The 15,718-nt window shown below is 36.1% G+C and overlaps 1 protein-coding gene across 1 annotated transcript in view; it reads right to left on the bottom strand.

Moving 5' to 3' along the window:
* Positions 1-15,718, bottom strand: part of MAST3 (microtubule associated serine/threonine kinase 3) — a 98,713-nt gene that overhangs the window by 32,238 nt on the left and 50,757 nt on the right. Inside the window, exons 12-16 of the mRNA XM_072405129.1 lie at positions 12,329-12,396; positions 11,406-11,491; positions 10,043-10,251; positions 8,639-8,777; positions 8,173-8,305 (exon numbers count right to left, since the gene is read on the bottom strand). Of these exons, the coding sequence (XP_072261230.1) occupies positions 8,173-8,305; positions 8,639-8,777; positions 10,043-10,251; positions 11,406-11,491; positions 12,329-12,396 (635 nt within the window). The remainder of the gene's footprint in view (positions 1-8,172; positions 8,306-8,638; positions 8,778-10,042; positions 10,252-11,405; positions 11,492-12,328; positions 12,397-15,718) is intronic.

Here is a 15,718-nt window from a genome sequence, read left to right as displayed (position 1 = left end):
AACCCTCTACATATTCCATCACCATACAGAGATGTCTTCGAGTTTCAAATGAACAAAACATGCTAACTACAAAGGGGTTTTCTGCAAAGGTAAGAATGTCTCTCTCAACAAAAACTTGCTGGATCTGGTTTCGTAGTATCAAATTTTGTTTGTTGATTTTCTTCATGGCAAAGCGTTGCCTAGTCTCTTTGTGCCTCACCAAGTACACAGCACTAAAAAGATAAATAAATATTATCAATAATTTATTATGATCTAACATCAATATTCACTATATTTAAGGTGCAATAAATTCACTACAATATTTTAATACTAAACATTTTTCACTGATTAGGGAAATTGGTTCTGGGGTGAATTCAAAAGCCTTTGAATTGTAAAACACCTTTCTTGTGGAATCAAGTTAGCTGTGGATAGATTTAGGATGTTCGTAAATATTGAAAATTGTATCGTGTGTACAAAAGATTAAACACATCCAAAAGGAATTGTGGTCTCTTTCAATTTGGGAAAAACACTCATAAGGGCAGAATCTTGTACAGGTTTGAACAGTGTTTTTGGATTTACAATCAACTGGTTGGTCGTTAACCAGAACAGCAATCAAATTGGTTGACCTCAATCTACTTGTGTGTAAAAAAACTTATAAAACCCTGGCAGGTTGATGATGAAGATAAAAGTAATGGATTGATTTCAAGAATTAAAAATACAAACAAGGCCAAGCTCCACCCAGTGCAGCTGTCGCTGACCTATTGATAAAAAAAAGTAATCTTGCACAGCAGGTAAATGATCCTTCATCTGCAGATCATGTACTACATCTAGAACTTGTTTTGCAATTCAAAAATATATAGTTTTAACCATTTACCATGTCCAAATAATGCCCATGACTGTTATCAAAAACAGGCATCAATACTCCTAGGGTAGTCCAGTATAGATCTTTAAGGGGAGACACCAGTTACACATTTAGTATTTTAGATCATTTTTTCTCATACTCAGAATTAAGTCAGCAATTAATTAGCTCTGCTCTTCCAATTAACATTAGACAGCATGCAAATTTTGGCAAAAACTTACTGGCAAAGCCAATAAAATATTATTAAAGTCTCCACTGCCTTCATAATTTCTTAAAATATTTACATTTAAAGCAACAAAAAATGAATATAAATATAATTAAAAAAATAAAATATCAAAAAACACCTTGCTTTGCTGCAGTTGCCCATCATAATGAAGGCTACAAACAAACAGTTTTGTTCTCTACACAATAGCAGCTTGAACAACTTATTTAAGTTGAGATTTAGGATTCAGTAGGTGCCCAAGTGGGCTTGACCTCTGTGTGACCCCTGTGCATTGAAAGGCGTTAACTAGAATTTGAATCATGTACCCATAGGCTCCATTGCTGATCAACTTGATGGTTTCAAAATCATACTCTCCAGGTTTCCTTTTGTTAGGAGTGCTTGATATGCAAGTCTGAAACAAAAAAAAAAAAAAAAAAGATCAAAACTATTAAAAGATGCAGCTAAAACAGTTATTCTCTTTAAAGTGTATGCATTATAAGGATAAAAAAAAAAAGGTAAAGGACAGAGGGGTTTGATGGCAGAGAAAAATTGAATATATTTACTAAATATTTAGTCAACATGTTGTTAATTCATAACACAAAAAACTAGGTGACACATTTGTCCCGATATGTCAGTATTTATATATATATATATATATATATATATATATATATATATGGGATCAAATTAGAAATCGTAATAGATACATTGTATACAAAATCATAAAAACGTCCAAATAAAAAGGTTGCAGCCATCTTTTTTTTTGTTACCCGGCGTGTTTCACCTGACAGGCTTCCTCATTAGTAATACAACTATGTGATGATGGGTGTCAGAGGACTTACATTGTGCAGATGGGTGTCACAAGATTCGTATAGACCCAACAATGCACAGGTAAAGAGGGTTCCGGTAGGATGTGGAAAACTGATTGCTCCACTTGAGCATGTTGGTCTAGCGGCCTGTGGTACTCACAACAGTAGTTGGAGGGATCCCAGTATCATGGTTCTTGAGGATAAAGAGGTGTTCAGATACGTCTCAGACAGGGTCCTATCTGGACACTGGAGTCTGCTTTTGTAAAAAAAAGTGTGTATGCAGTATACTTATATAAGTTTGGCAAAGCCATGTAAGAAGCATCTGTGGTTTTGAGAACTGATTTTGTAGCTATATATATGTATTTATCAGTGATTGCGCAGGGTTAGTTATTTGCATTTCACAGTATTACAATGCTTAAATTCCTGTAAATTAAACTTACTTCTTGAAAGTCTTCATGTTCCAACTGTATGGTGGACTCTGTGTCATAGTTGTCAAGTTGAACAATCTCTGCAGACAGAAGACAAAGAAGAATTAAAATGTAACTTTTGCATTAGATGAAATAAGCACATAGGAATTTGTGACGTTTTGGAATTTTTATTTATATTTTGACCAAATGCAGAACCAATAGCTTAGAAGTGTGAACATGACTTGAATTCCCAAAGCTAAAAAAAAACAAAAAAAAACAGTGGAGGATTTGAAAAACCATTGTATACCCACAATTGAAATAGTAGGGTTTTTATGCATAATAAAATCCATTTCACTTGATATTTAATTAGGGATATATCACTGTAGATTCTGTACCATAGGTTAGGCCCTGTATGCTGCCCCTCTATGAGAATGGGAATGTTGCACAAAATTCAGAGCCGGTTTAACGTTTTTTTCCCTCCTTCTAGTTCTAGCTAGAAAAAAAAAATACTACAACATGTCAACACAGAATAGGGGAGGGAATTGTATCTGTCAGGGAACATGCATGTAAAAGAATGAAACCGAGTACAAAAATACCAATTATATCTGTCATTCATCGATGGACACTATAATTTAGATCATACACTATAGGATATCAAGGATGCAAGCCCAAAAAAGATAGGATGATCACAAAAAAAAAAACGGCAAGTCTTATGGCAAATGCTGGCATTTACCAGTGCAGCTTCATCCACTTTAGTTGGTGAAAATATGAAACAAATCCTAGGAAAGCCTGGTGATGCAAAAAATTGATGCAGTGTGTGCAGCTCCAGCAGAATGGGAAGTAAAAGTAAAGGAGGGCTAATGACCTTATAGGATTTTTTATGGCAGTGTTGTGTGAAATAAAGCAAAAGATACTTCTTCAAATAAAGGAGACCATCAAACAGAAGTTCTCCAGTAGCTGAGAATAAGGCAGACAATTGATGAAATAACCAAACAAAAAATATCTTTTAGCTTCAGTAGCACTAAAAAACAGGAAAAAATGGGAAAACCACAATCTAGTAGTCGCTTTTCCCAATGCAAGATAAAAAAAAACACTTATGTTCATGGAAAATGGTAATTTTGCATGCTGAAGACACCAACACTTTCACCCAGACACCCAAAGGCTCTGGAGTCAGTAAATAAACTTTCATCTCTAACTGACTTCTCAGTTAATGGAATCTCTGACTTTGTATGTTATATATTGGTTAAAACCAAACAACACACATGGAATTTTGAGTTGGCCATGGGTGTTTAGCATCCTAATAATCAGATTACAGCTATATGAAGGCAGCTTTTGAAGGGCAAGTTCCAAGAATGTTTTTATGTGATGCTCACCACAGCAGCTTGCTAAAGACACCCTTGCAAGCTCGCTTTACTCTAGTCATGCTATCGGACAACTGATAATGCACTAAGCAAGGGAGCAATTAAGTTATATGTATATTTTACAAAGAAGCTATAAAGTCCTATAAAAGGACAAATGTGTTGGCATACTTCAGTCCAAAAAAAAGAAGAGAACCCATAATTGTCCCTAAAATACTTTTTAATCTGTATTTAACAAAACAGTCTATTTTGATTCAACAGATTATTTCAAACAAAAACATGAATAAGAAGGGCTGGGAAAAAAATGACATGAACTTTAACATTATACTTTGTTCTTCCAATTTTAAGCAACCACTGCAAACAAGTTATTACTTTATATTTCAGAGACTTCTGTTTGACCCCCTCTGAGCAAAGTGCCTCAACTGAATCAGGTTCTCCAGACTGCATTTTCCAGTTTATTTCATAGATGTTCTATAGGATTCAATCAGGGCTCTGAATAGTCCAATGTTAAACTTTCAGTTACGACGCCTGATGTGTTGGCCACGCTAACAGGGAGCTCCTGCTCCACCGAAGTAATACAATGATAAAAATAGCTGTTCTGACATCTCTCAATTTTTTTAAAAAGATTCTTCTTCAACTTAAACACCAGGGCCCCACTTATACAGCCAATCCCCTTTTGGAGTGGGAACGAATATTCTCTTTCTGAGACTCAAATTGAGTCTATTACACAATTATGTCAACAATCTGTTTCAAGAGGGTAACTTTAAATAACCTTCTGGATGGTATTATGTTCCTGTGCAGTTACATCAGATTTTCCTGCATGTTTCTCCAATTTGGTTGAGAGAATGTAGGGGTTTGGGTATGCTAGCACAAATTTGGTAGTTCTGCCCATGTCTTCAACAATTTTGGTGTCAGGTCCCTAAAATGATCAAAGTAATACCCGGGTCTAACTTTTTATTTATTCCATTGTGCACTGTATGTTTCACTGTAATTCCCATGGGCTTTAATAACCACAATCTTTATTCTGTGAAATATGGTCCTGTTGGTTGGCTTCCTACACTCTAACTCTTGACCCTGGGAGGATTATTATGATTCTACAATAACAACCCTTATGCCCCCACTTCTGCAAGGTCAGAAGGAGATTTTTGCTCTCAAACGTTCCTGATCATTTTCTATAGCTTAATGCAGGAAGTAATTCTCTCCACTATAAAAAACATCTGGCCCCAATAGTAATTAGTTTGAACATGACAAAAATACTCAAGCAAGAACTTTTTACGAATCTTAATGGTCTTTAAAATAACCTACAGAGTGCAAATTCAATATTACTGACTGGGTAGGAGAATTTATTAAAAAAATATTTAAAAGAAGGACAGGGACTTTATTTCCAGCTTCTTCCAGACCTATATCTGATTATTTTTGACTTAAAAATGTTGTTGAATATCTTAGATGATGGACTATCCTTTTTCATGCCACATTTAATATCCCCTCTCAGGTAGGTTTTATCAGAGGCTGATCTTCAACAGGTAAGATTTGAAAAGTACTGGCGGTTCTTAAACATAACAAAATTGCATTCTAATATCAAATGAGAGATTTTGACTTTAGATTCAGAAAAGGTGTCTGCGGATGTAAACTTTGGCTAGCTTTGGCTGCCCCCCATCCTTTTAAAATTTATGTTATTGCTTCTCTTTATATAGGCTTTTCTTAACCAGGGTTTCCCCAGAGGTTCCTTGAGCAATGAGCAATTTGTACATATCAGATGAATTACCATTGACACCAATGATCTTTTTGGCCATATGGAAAAGTGACATTCCTCCCACTTGCTAGCAAAGAAGCAATTTTCCCACTGACCACCACACCCATGTACTGTGAGCTGTGGATACAGTTAAATTACAAGAGGGGTGACCTAAAAGTTGTAATGGTTCCCCCATGTTCAAAAACTCCCTGGCAGTATGATTATGTCAGTATAATTTTGGTCAAAAGCGTTACATTGTACATTGCATGGAAATTTGTCCTTTATTATTGTAGGCCTGTAATTGTTAGGAACAATTTCCAGGTATGATAAAGATTGAAACACATATAAATTATAATATAATAAAGAATTATAAATAATAATTATAAAATATAATAATAAATTTAATTAGATAACACTGGAGAAAAATTTTGAACAAATTTTTTGTTGACTTCAATTTTTAAGCTTATTTCCCTTAAAATAGGTATGCCGATTCTGAAAGTGCAGTTAGTTTTTTTATATCACATCAGGTTTTTTCTCTGCCACTTTTATCAATGCGATTACTGTAGCGTGGATTTGTATAGGCTATTCATTTACACGCAAGCATCGTGGTCAGAGGTTGTGCGCTGCTCTACATAGTGACTAGGCAAAACTTATTTTTCAACTTACACACGTATTTCCTTTCTTTTAGATCATGCCTGGTTCTGCTGTTTTTCGTCATAAACAACCGATTCATTTTGTTATATCTGTGGCAGTTTCACCATTCCCAGTCAAATGGCGAACATCAGCACATTTGTAGAGCAAGCCTATTTGCCATATTTCAAAGTTAAACTTGGTGATCAAGATAAGTCTTGGGCCCCTCATAAGGTTTGCAAACAGTGTGTCGAGGGTTTACGGATGTGGGCAAAGGGAACACGTGATAAGATGCCATTTAGTATACTTATGGTTTGGCGAGAGCAAGGAAATCAATTCAGTGATTGTTACTTTTGAATAGTGAAAACTTCAGGATATCACAAGAAAAAAAATGTAAGAGTATCCTAGTCTACCATCGGCTATACTGCCAATGGCTCATTCAGATAAAATCCCAGTGCCGGTTTTTGTTACACTACGCTCTCTTGAAGAACATAATTACGGTGAAGAATTAGGTGACAACAATGATGAAGGATTTGAAATTGAAGAGGACTTTGTTCGTAAGAGATTTGATCTGAGTTGAGTTAATTGGCACGTGATTTGGGACTATCGAAGAAGGCTTCAGAACTCCTAGCATCAAGACTGCGTGAGAAAAACTTACTTGAAAAAGGAAAAAAAGGTATTGTACTTTCGAACCAGGGAAATTGCATTTCTGCAGTACTTTAGAACTGACAGTGCCTTTGTGTATTGCCATAACATATCTGGTTTAAAGGAGGATTTGGGAATTCCAATCTATAACTCAACTGAATGACGACTATTCAACGATAGCTCAAAGCGGAGCTTGAAGTGTGTTCTCCTTCACAATGGCAATATATTTGGGTCAGTCCCAATTGGCCATTCAGTTTCTCTTTGTGAAGAATATGCAGACATAAAGAGAGTAATTGAGTTGCTGCAATATCACCAATACAATCGGGTCATCTGTGTTGACCTTAAAATGGTATGCTTCCTGCTTGGTCAGCAACGCGGATACACCAAGTATCCCTGTTATCTGTGTATGTGGGACAGCAGAACTCATGGGAGGCATTGGGTGGAAAGAAATTGGCCTCCAAGATCTGCCCTAAAATCAGGTGATCCAAACATTCTACATGGGCCACTTGTTGATAGAAAGAATATTATATTCCCGCCCATGCACATGGATCTGATGAAGCAGTTCAGTAAAGCTTTGCCAACTGAAGGAGACTGTTTCAAGTACCTCATTTTGGCATTTCCTAGCCTGTCATTAAAAAAAATAAATAAATAAAGACCGGTGTGTTTGATGGTCCACAAATTCGGCAGCTCATCAAAGATGAGCATTTCGTCAGGACAATGTCAAAAGTCAAAAAGAACGCTTGGTTATCAATCAAAGCCATTGTCAATGACATTCTTGGAAACACACAAGCAAATATTTACACAGAAATTGTCCAGAAACTCTTGGAGAGCTACAAAATGCTTGGTTGCAATATGAGCATCAAGGTGAGAAATGGAAATTTCCCCACTTTCTGTATACTTTTTTTTTTTTTTTTTTTTAGTGGAGAAGGGTAAAAGTGCCTCCCTAAAATGTCTTGACACTGGTATCAAAGCATGTGTTAGGGATGGTTCCTGATCAGGGGGTGGTTCTGCACCTAAAAATGACCAGCTAAAGGGAAGGTGTGCCTCTCTGTCAGTTTTAAAAACTGATACTTATCTTAACAGTATGACTAGTACTTAACAACTGGATATTTCCATAAGGAATTAGTGGTGAGGTCAAAGTGCATGCCATGGTTTTTTAAGCAACAGTGCTGTAATATCAGCCACAGACTGGATTAGTGGTGGAGGGGGGCTTGCAGGAATGAAGTAGCAGACCAAATGGATATGCTGAGGCAACCTCTAGCACACACAGACAGTGTGAAACTAGAACTGTTTTGTAAACCCTCAACTACTAGATGACAGCATGTGTGTTGTAATCCTCAAACAACAAAAATGAGACATGAACACGTTTTTGGAAGGCAGCACTAACATTAGCATTTAACAGCATTAGCTTTGCTTTTTAAAATGTTGATATATATCTATTTGCTTACAGTATCACAATATGTTGTAACATAACCCATAACTCTGAAATCATGCAAAAAATACATCCCTACTACTGTTGGTGACATTTTTGTGGCTTTAGATTGTACCAACCTGCTTGTCAAGGAATTCCCGGGTGTCCTTCTCAATATGTCCTTCATATAGATTTGTAGTCATGTTCATTAAACCAATTTTGGACAGACCAAAGTCAGTAAGCTTAATATGCCCAAGAGATGTAATAAGCAAGCTGCAGAAACAGGAAAAATGTGCAATTAGGAACACACATTAGCTGCAAATAATGAATGGCAGGACCAACTGAAAAAAAAAGCAAAATGTATATTTACACATCATTCACTGTCAAATGGAGGGGAGGAATATAGTTATGTTTATGCTTAACAATACATTACTAGAATATCTGTATAGACAGGTCTTGCATCAGATATTACTGAAAAATTTGCAGCATATTTCATGTCCTGCATTTAATATTCCTCTATCCAGACTAAAAAGATTTATCATGTCTTGTTTGAATAAGTTACACAAGCAAATGAGGTTGTACATAATTTTAAAACAAATGATTTACTTGTCCGGTTTGAGGTCTCTGTGAACAATTCCATAACTGTGTAGATATTCCAGCGCCAGGACAGTCTCTGCAAAATACAACCTGCTCATATCCACTGGAAGTGGTCCCATGTTCTTCAAAAGAGTAGCGCAATCACCACCTAGGAAAGAAGAACAATAACACAGCATACTGTTTGAATACATTAAATTTGCTAATAAACACCAGCTTGAATTTACTTAAATAGCTTAGCATTTTCTGTTTTTTTTTTTTTGCATGTTATAAGTATTCCTTGCCTTTATAGTAGAAGACAAATAGAAAAATTTTAGTGTTGACATACAAAATGTGGCCGAGGATTGATGCACTCTGGTGCATGATAAAGGAATGTTATTAATATTATTATTATTGTGTACCAGCCCCTAGTTTTCAAACTGCTTTAACCTCCTGAGAGGTTCATTTCTGTCCAGATTTATATGTCTAAAAGCGGTACATTGTTTTTCTGAATTAAGGGGCATGGCAGGGCGAGAAATCTACTTTTAAATACCACCCGGGGTCCCGGTCAGGCCGCTGCTCGTATCAGCAGTTAGATGCGATGCACAATGCAGGACTTCTGCATTGTGCATCACATCTAACTGCTGATGTGAGCAGCAATAGTAAATTCTGGGGGTGGTGCCAGTGGGAAATCACCGCTGGCACCACCCCCGGAATTTACTATTGCTGCTCGCATCACCCAGAAGATGCGATGTACAATGCAGAAGTCCTGCATTGTGCTTTGCATCTCCCTGTAGATGCAAGCAGCAGCAGCAGCAGCAGCAGCAGTGCAGGGGGTGAGCCAGGGCGGGACGTCGCCACTCGCATCACCCTTCCGAGTGATTCGAGTGGGGATGTCCCGCCCTGGCTCACCCGCTGCATGGCATCACCCCCAGAATTTACTATTGCTGCTCGTATCTAATAGGTGATGTGAGCAGGAAGCGTTGGTGGATGCAGGGGTGAGGCAGAGCGGGACATCCCCACTCACATTACTGCCCAGTGCCCTGATTTTTATTTTGCCCAATATTATCCCTGACCTTTACAATTTTTTTTGATAAACTACATTGTTGTGGTCTAATATTTCAATATTTTTTATAATTTATTATTTATAATTATTTATTATATCATTATTTAGGATTAAAATATAATATATAAATATATTTATCATACCCAGGAGTTAATCCTAAGAATTACAGGCCCACAATATAAACAATGCTATCTCTGAACCAACAATAGACTTCTAAGAGTGTGACTAAACCTAATACAATACATGATGTCTTGTTTTGATATATTCAGTATAGTTGATTTTGCATAGGTCATGCCCATACAAATTCTTTATGTACAAGACATTTTTGAAAGCAAGACAAATAGTGGAGAAAACAGAATTTCTGTACAAACCCTCTACATATTCCATCACCATACAGAGATGTCTTCGAGTTTCAAATGAACAAAACATGCTAACTACAAAGGGGTTTTCTGCAAAGGTAAGAATGTCTCTCTCAACAAAAACTTGCTGGATCTGGTTTCGTAGTATCAAATTTTGTTTGTTGATTTTCTTCATGGCAAAGCGTTGCCTAGTCTCTTTGTGCCTCACCAAGTACACAGCACTAAAAAGATAAATAAATATTATCAATAATTTATTATGATCTAACATCAATATTCACTATATTTAAGGTGCAATAAATTCACTACAATATTTTAATACTAAACATTTTTCACTGATTAGGGAAATTGGTTCTGGGGTGAATTCAAAAGCCTTTGAATTGTAAAACACCTTTCTTGTGGAATCAAGTTAGCTGTGGATAGATTTAGGATGTTCGTAAATATTGAAAATTGTATCGTGTGTACAAAAGATTAAACACATCCAAAAGGAATTGTGGTCTCTTTCAATTTGGGAAAAACACTCATAAGGGCAGAATCTTGTACAGGTTTGAACAGTGTTTTTGGATTTACAATCAACTGGTTGGTCGTTAACCAGAACAGCAATCAAATTGGTTGACCTCAATCTACTTGTGTGTAAAAAAACTTATAAAACCCTGGCAGGTTGATGATGAAGATAAAAGTAATGGATTGATTTCAAGAATTAAAAATACAAACAAGGCCAAGCTCCACCCAGTGCAGCTGTCGCTGACCTATTGATAAAAAAAAGTAATCTTGCACAGCAGGTAAATGATCCTTCATCTGCAGATCATGTACTACATCTAGAACTTGTTTTGCAATTCAAAAATATATAGTTTTAACCATTTACCATGTCCAAATAATGCCCATGACTGTTATCAAAAACAGGCATCAATACTCCTAGGGTAGTCCAGTATAGATCTTTAAGGGGAGACACCAGTTACACATTTAGTATTTTAGATCATTTTTTCTCATACTCAGAATTAAGTCAGCAATTAATTAGCTCTGCTCTTCCAATTAACATTAGACAGCATGCAAATTTTGGCAAAAACTTACTGGCAAAGCCAATAAAATATTATTAAAGTCTCCACTGCCTTCATAATTTCTTAAAATATTTACATTTAAAGCAACAAAAAATGAATATAAATATAATTAAAAAAATAAAATATCAAAAAACACCTTGCTTTGCTGCAGTTGCCCATCATAATGAAGGCTACAAACAAACAGTTTTGTTCTCTACACAATAGCAGCTTGAACAACTTATTTAAGTTGAGATTTAGGATTCAGTAGGTGCCCAAGTGGGCTTGACCTCTGTGTGACCCCTGTGCATTGAAAGGCGTTAACTAGAATTTGAATCATGTACCCATAGGCTCCATTGCTGATCAACTTGATGGTTTCAAAATCATACTCTCCAGGTTTCCTTTTGTTAGGAGTGCTTGATATGCAAGTCTGAAACAAAAAAAAAAAAAAAAAAGATCAAAACTATTAAAAGATGCAGCTAAAACAGTTATTCTCTTTAAAGTGTATGCATTATAAGGATAAAAAAAAAAAGGTAAAGGACAGAGGGGTTTGATGGCAGAGAAAAATTGAATATATTTACTAAATATTTAGTCAACATGTTGTTAATTCATAACACAAAAAACTAGGTGACACATTTGTCCCGATATGTCAGTATTTATATATATATATATATATATATATATATATATATATATGGGATCAAATTAGAAATCGTAATAGATACATTGTATACAAAATCATAAAAACGTCCAAATAAAAAGGTTGCAGCCATCTTTTTTTTTGTTACCCGGCGTGTTTCACCTGACAGGCTTCCTCATTAGTAATACAACTATGTGATGATGGGTGTCAGAGGACTTACATTGTGCAGATGGGTGTCACAAGATTCGTATAGACCCAACAATGCACAGGTAAAGAGGGTTCCGGTAGGATGTGGAAAACTGATTGCTCCACTTGAGCATGTTGGTCTAGCGGCCTGTGGTACTCACAACAGTAGTTGGAGGGATCCCAGTATCATGGTTCTTGAGGATAAAGAGGTGTTCAGATACGTCTCAGACAGGGTCCTATCTGGACACTGGAGTCTGCTTTTGTAAAAAAAAGTGTGTATGCAGTATACTTATATAAGTTTGGCAAAGCCATGTAAGAAGCATCTGTGGTTTTGAGAACTGATTTTGTAGCTATATATATGTATTTATCAGTGATTGCGCAGGGTTAGTTATTTGCATTTCACAGTATTACAATGCTTAAATTCCTGTAAATTAAACTTACTTCTTGAAAGTCTTCATGTTCCAACTGTATGGTGGACTCTGTGTCATAGTTGTCAAGTTGAACAATCTCTGCAGACAGAAGACAAAGAAGAATTAAAATGTAACTTTTGCATTAGATGAAATAAGCACATAGGAATTTGTGACGTTTTGGAATTTTTATTTATATTTTGACCAAATGCAGAACCAATAGCTTAGAAGTGTGAACATGACTTGAATTCCCAAAGCTAAAAAAAAACAAAAAAAAACAGTGGAGGATTTGAAAAACCATTGTATACCCACAATTGAAATAGTAGGGTTTTTATGCATAATAAAATCCATTTCACTTGATATTTAATTAGGGATATATCACTGTAGATTCTGTACCATAGGTTAGGCCCTGTATGCTGCCCCTCTATGAGAATGGGAATGTTGCACAAAATTCAGAGCCGGTTTAACGTTTTTTTCCCTCCTTCTAGTTCTAGCTAGAAAAAAAAAATACTACAACATGTCAACACAGAATAGGGGAGGGAATTGTATCTGTCAGGGAACATGCATGTAAAAGAATGAAACCGAGTACAAAAATACCAATTATATCTGTCATTCATCGATGGACACTATAATTTAGATCATACACTATAGGATATCAAGGATGCAAGCCCAAAAAAGATAGGATGATCACAAAAAAAAAAACGGCAAGTCTTATGGCAAATGCTGGCATTTACCAGTGCAGCTTCATCCACTTTAGTTGGTGAAAATATGAAACAAATCCTAGGAAAGCCTGGTGATGCAAAAAATTGATGCAGTGTGTGCAGCTCCAGCAGAATGGGAAGTAAAAGTAAAGGAGGGCTAATGACCTTATAGGATTTTTTATGGCAGTGTTGTGTGAAATAAAGCAAAAGATACTTCTTCAAATAAAGGAGACCATCAAACAGAAGTTCTCCAGTAGCTGAGAATAAGGCAGACAATTGATGAAATAACCAAACAAAAAATATCTTTTAGCTTCAGTAGCACTAAAAAACAGGAAAAAATGGGAAAACCACAATCTAGTAGTCGCTTTTCCCAATGCAAGATAAAAAAAAACACTTATGTTCATGGAAAATGGTAATTTTGCATGCTGAAGACACCAACACTTTCACCCAGACACCCAAAGGCTCTGGAGTCAGTAAATAAACTTTCATCTCTAACTGACTTCTCAGTTAATGGAATCTCTGACTTTGTATGTTATATATTGGTTAAAACCAAACAACACACATGGAATTTTGAGTTGGCCATGGGTGTTTAGCATCCTAATAATCAGATTACAGCTATATGAAGGCAGCTTTTGAAGGGCAAGTTCCAAGAATGTTTTTATGTGATGCTCACCACAGCAGCTTGCTAAAGACACCCTTGCAAGCTCGCTTTACTCTAGTCATGCTATCGGACAACTGATAATGCACTAAGCAAGGGAGCAATTAAGTTATATGTATATTTTACAAAGAAGCTATAAAGTCCTATAAAAGGACAAATGTGTTGGCATACTTCAGTCCAAAAAAAAGAAGAGAACCCATAATTGTCCCTAAAATACTTTTTAATCTGTATTTAACAAAACAGTCTATTTTGATTCAACAGATTATTTCAAACAAAAACATGAATAAGAAGGGCTGGGAAAAAAATGACATGAACTTTAACATTATACTTTGTTCTTCCAATTTTAAGCAACCACTGCAAACAAGTTATTACTTTATATTTCAGAGACTTCTGTTTGACCCCCTCTGAGCAAAGTGCCTCAACTGAATCAGGTTCTCCAGACTGCATTTTCCAGTTTATTTCATAGATGTTCTATAGGATTCAATCAGGGCTCTGAATAGTCCAATGTTAAACTTTCAGTTACGACGCCTGATGTGTTGGCCACGCTAACAGGGAGCTCCTGCTCCACCGAAGTAATACAATGATAAAAATAGCTGTTCTGACATCTCTCAATTTTTTTAAAAAGATTCTTCTTCAACTTAAACACCAGGGCCCCACTTATACAGCCAATCCCCTTTTGGAGTGGGAACGAATATTCTCTTTCTGAGACTCAAATTGAGTCTATTACACAATTATGTCAACAATCTGTTTCAAGAGGGTAACTTTAAATAACCTTCTGGATGGTATTATGTTCCTGTGCAGTTACATCAGATTTTCCTGCATGTTTCTCCAATTTGGTTGAGAGAATGTAGGGGTTTGGGTATGCTAGCACAAATTTGGTAGTTCTGCCCATGTCTTCAACAATTTTGGTGTCAGGTCCCTAAAATGATCAAAGTAATACCCGGGTCTAACTTTTTATTTATTCCATTGTGCACTGTATGTTTCACTGTAATTCCCATGGGCTTTAATAACCACAATCTTTATTCTGTGAAATATGGTCCTGTTGGTTGGCTTCCTACACTCTAACTCTTGACCCTGGGAGGATTATTATGATTCTACAATAACAACCCTTATGCCCCCACTTCTGCAAGGTCAGAAGGAGATTTTTGCTCTCAAACGTTCCTGATCATTTTCTATAGCTTAATGCAGGAAGTAATTCTCTCCACTATAAAAAACATCTGGCCCCAATAGTAATTAGTTTGAACATGACAAAAATACTCAAGCAAGAACTTTTTACGAATCTTAATGGTCTTTAAAATAACCTACAGAGTGCAAATTCAATATTACTGACTGGGTAGGAGAATTTATTAAAAAAATATTTAAAAGAAGGACAGGGACTTTATTTCCAGCTTCTTCCAGACCTATATCTGATTATTTTTGACTTAAAAATGTTGTTGAATATCTTAGATGATGGACTATCCTTTTTCATGCCACATTTAATATCCCCTCTCAGGTAGGTTTTATCAGAGGCTGATCTTCAACAGGTAAGATTTGAAAAGTACTGGCGGTTCTTAAACATAACAAAATTGCATTCTAATATCAAATGAGAGATTTTGACTTTAGATTCAGAAAAGGTGTCTGCGGATGTAAACTTTGGCTAGCTTTGGCTGCCCCCCATCCTTTTAAAATTTATGTTATTGCTTCTCTTTATATAGGCTTTTCTTAACCAGGGTTTCCCCAGAGGTTCCTTGAGCAATGAGCAATTTGTACATATCAGATGAATTACCATTGACACCAATGATCTTTTTGGCCATATGGAAAAGTGACATTCCTCCCACTTGCTAGCAAAGAAGCAATTTTCCCACTGACCACCACACCCATGTACTGTGAGCTGTGGATACAGTTAAATTACAAGAGGGGTGACCTAAAAGTTGTAATGGTTCCCCCATGTTCAAAAACTCCCTGGCAGTATGATTATGTCAGTATAATTTTGGTCAAAAGCGTTACATTGTACATTGCATGGAAATTTGTCCTTTATTATTGTAGGCCTGTAATTGTTAGGAACAATTTCCAGGTATGATAAAGA

This window comes from Pyxicephalus adspersus, chromosome 3 (assembly GCF_032062135.1).
Source record: "Pyxicephalus adspersus chromosome 3, UCB_Pads_2.0, whole genome shotgun sequence".
In the NCBI taxonomy this organism is placed as follows: domain Eukaryota; kingdom Metazoa; phylum Chordata; class Amphibia; order Anura; family Pyxicephalidae; genus Pyxicephalus; species Pyxicephalus adspersus.
Note: the sequence above shows the minus strand (reverse complement) of the source record. Positions and strands in the feature narration are given on the sequence as shown.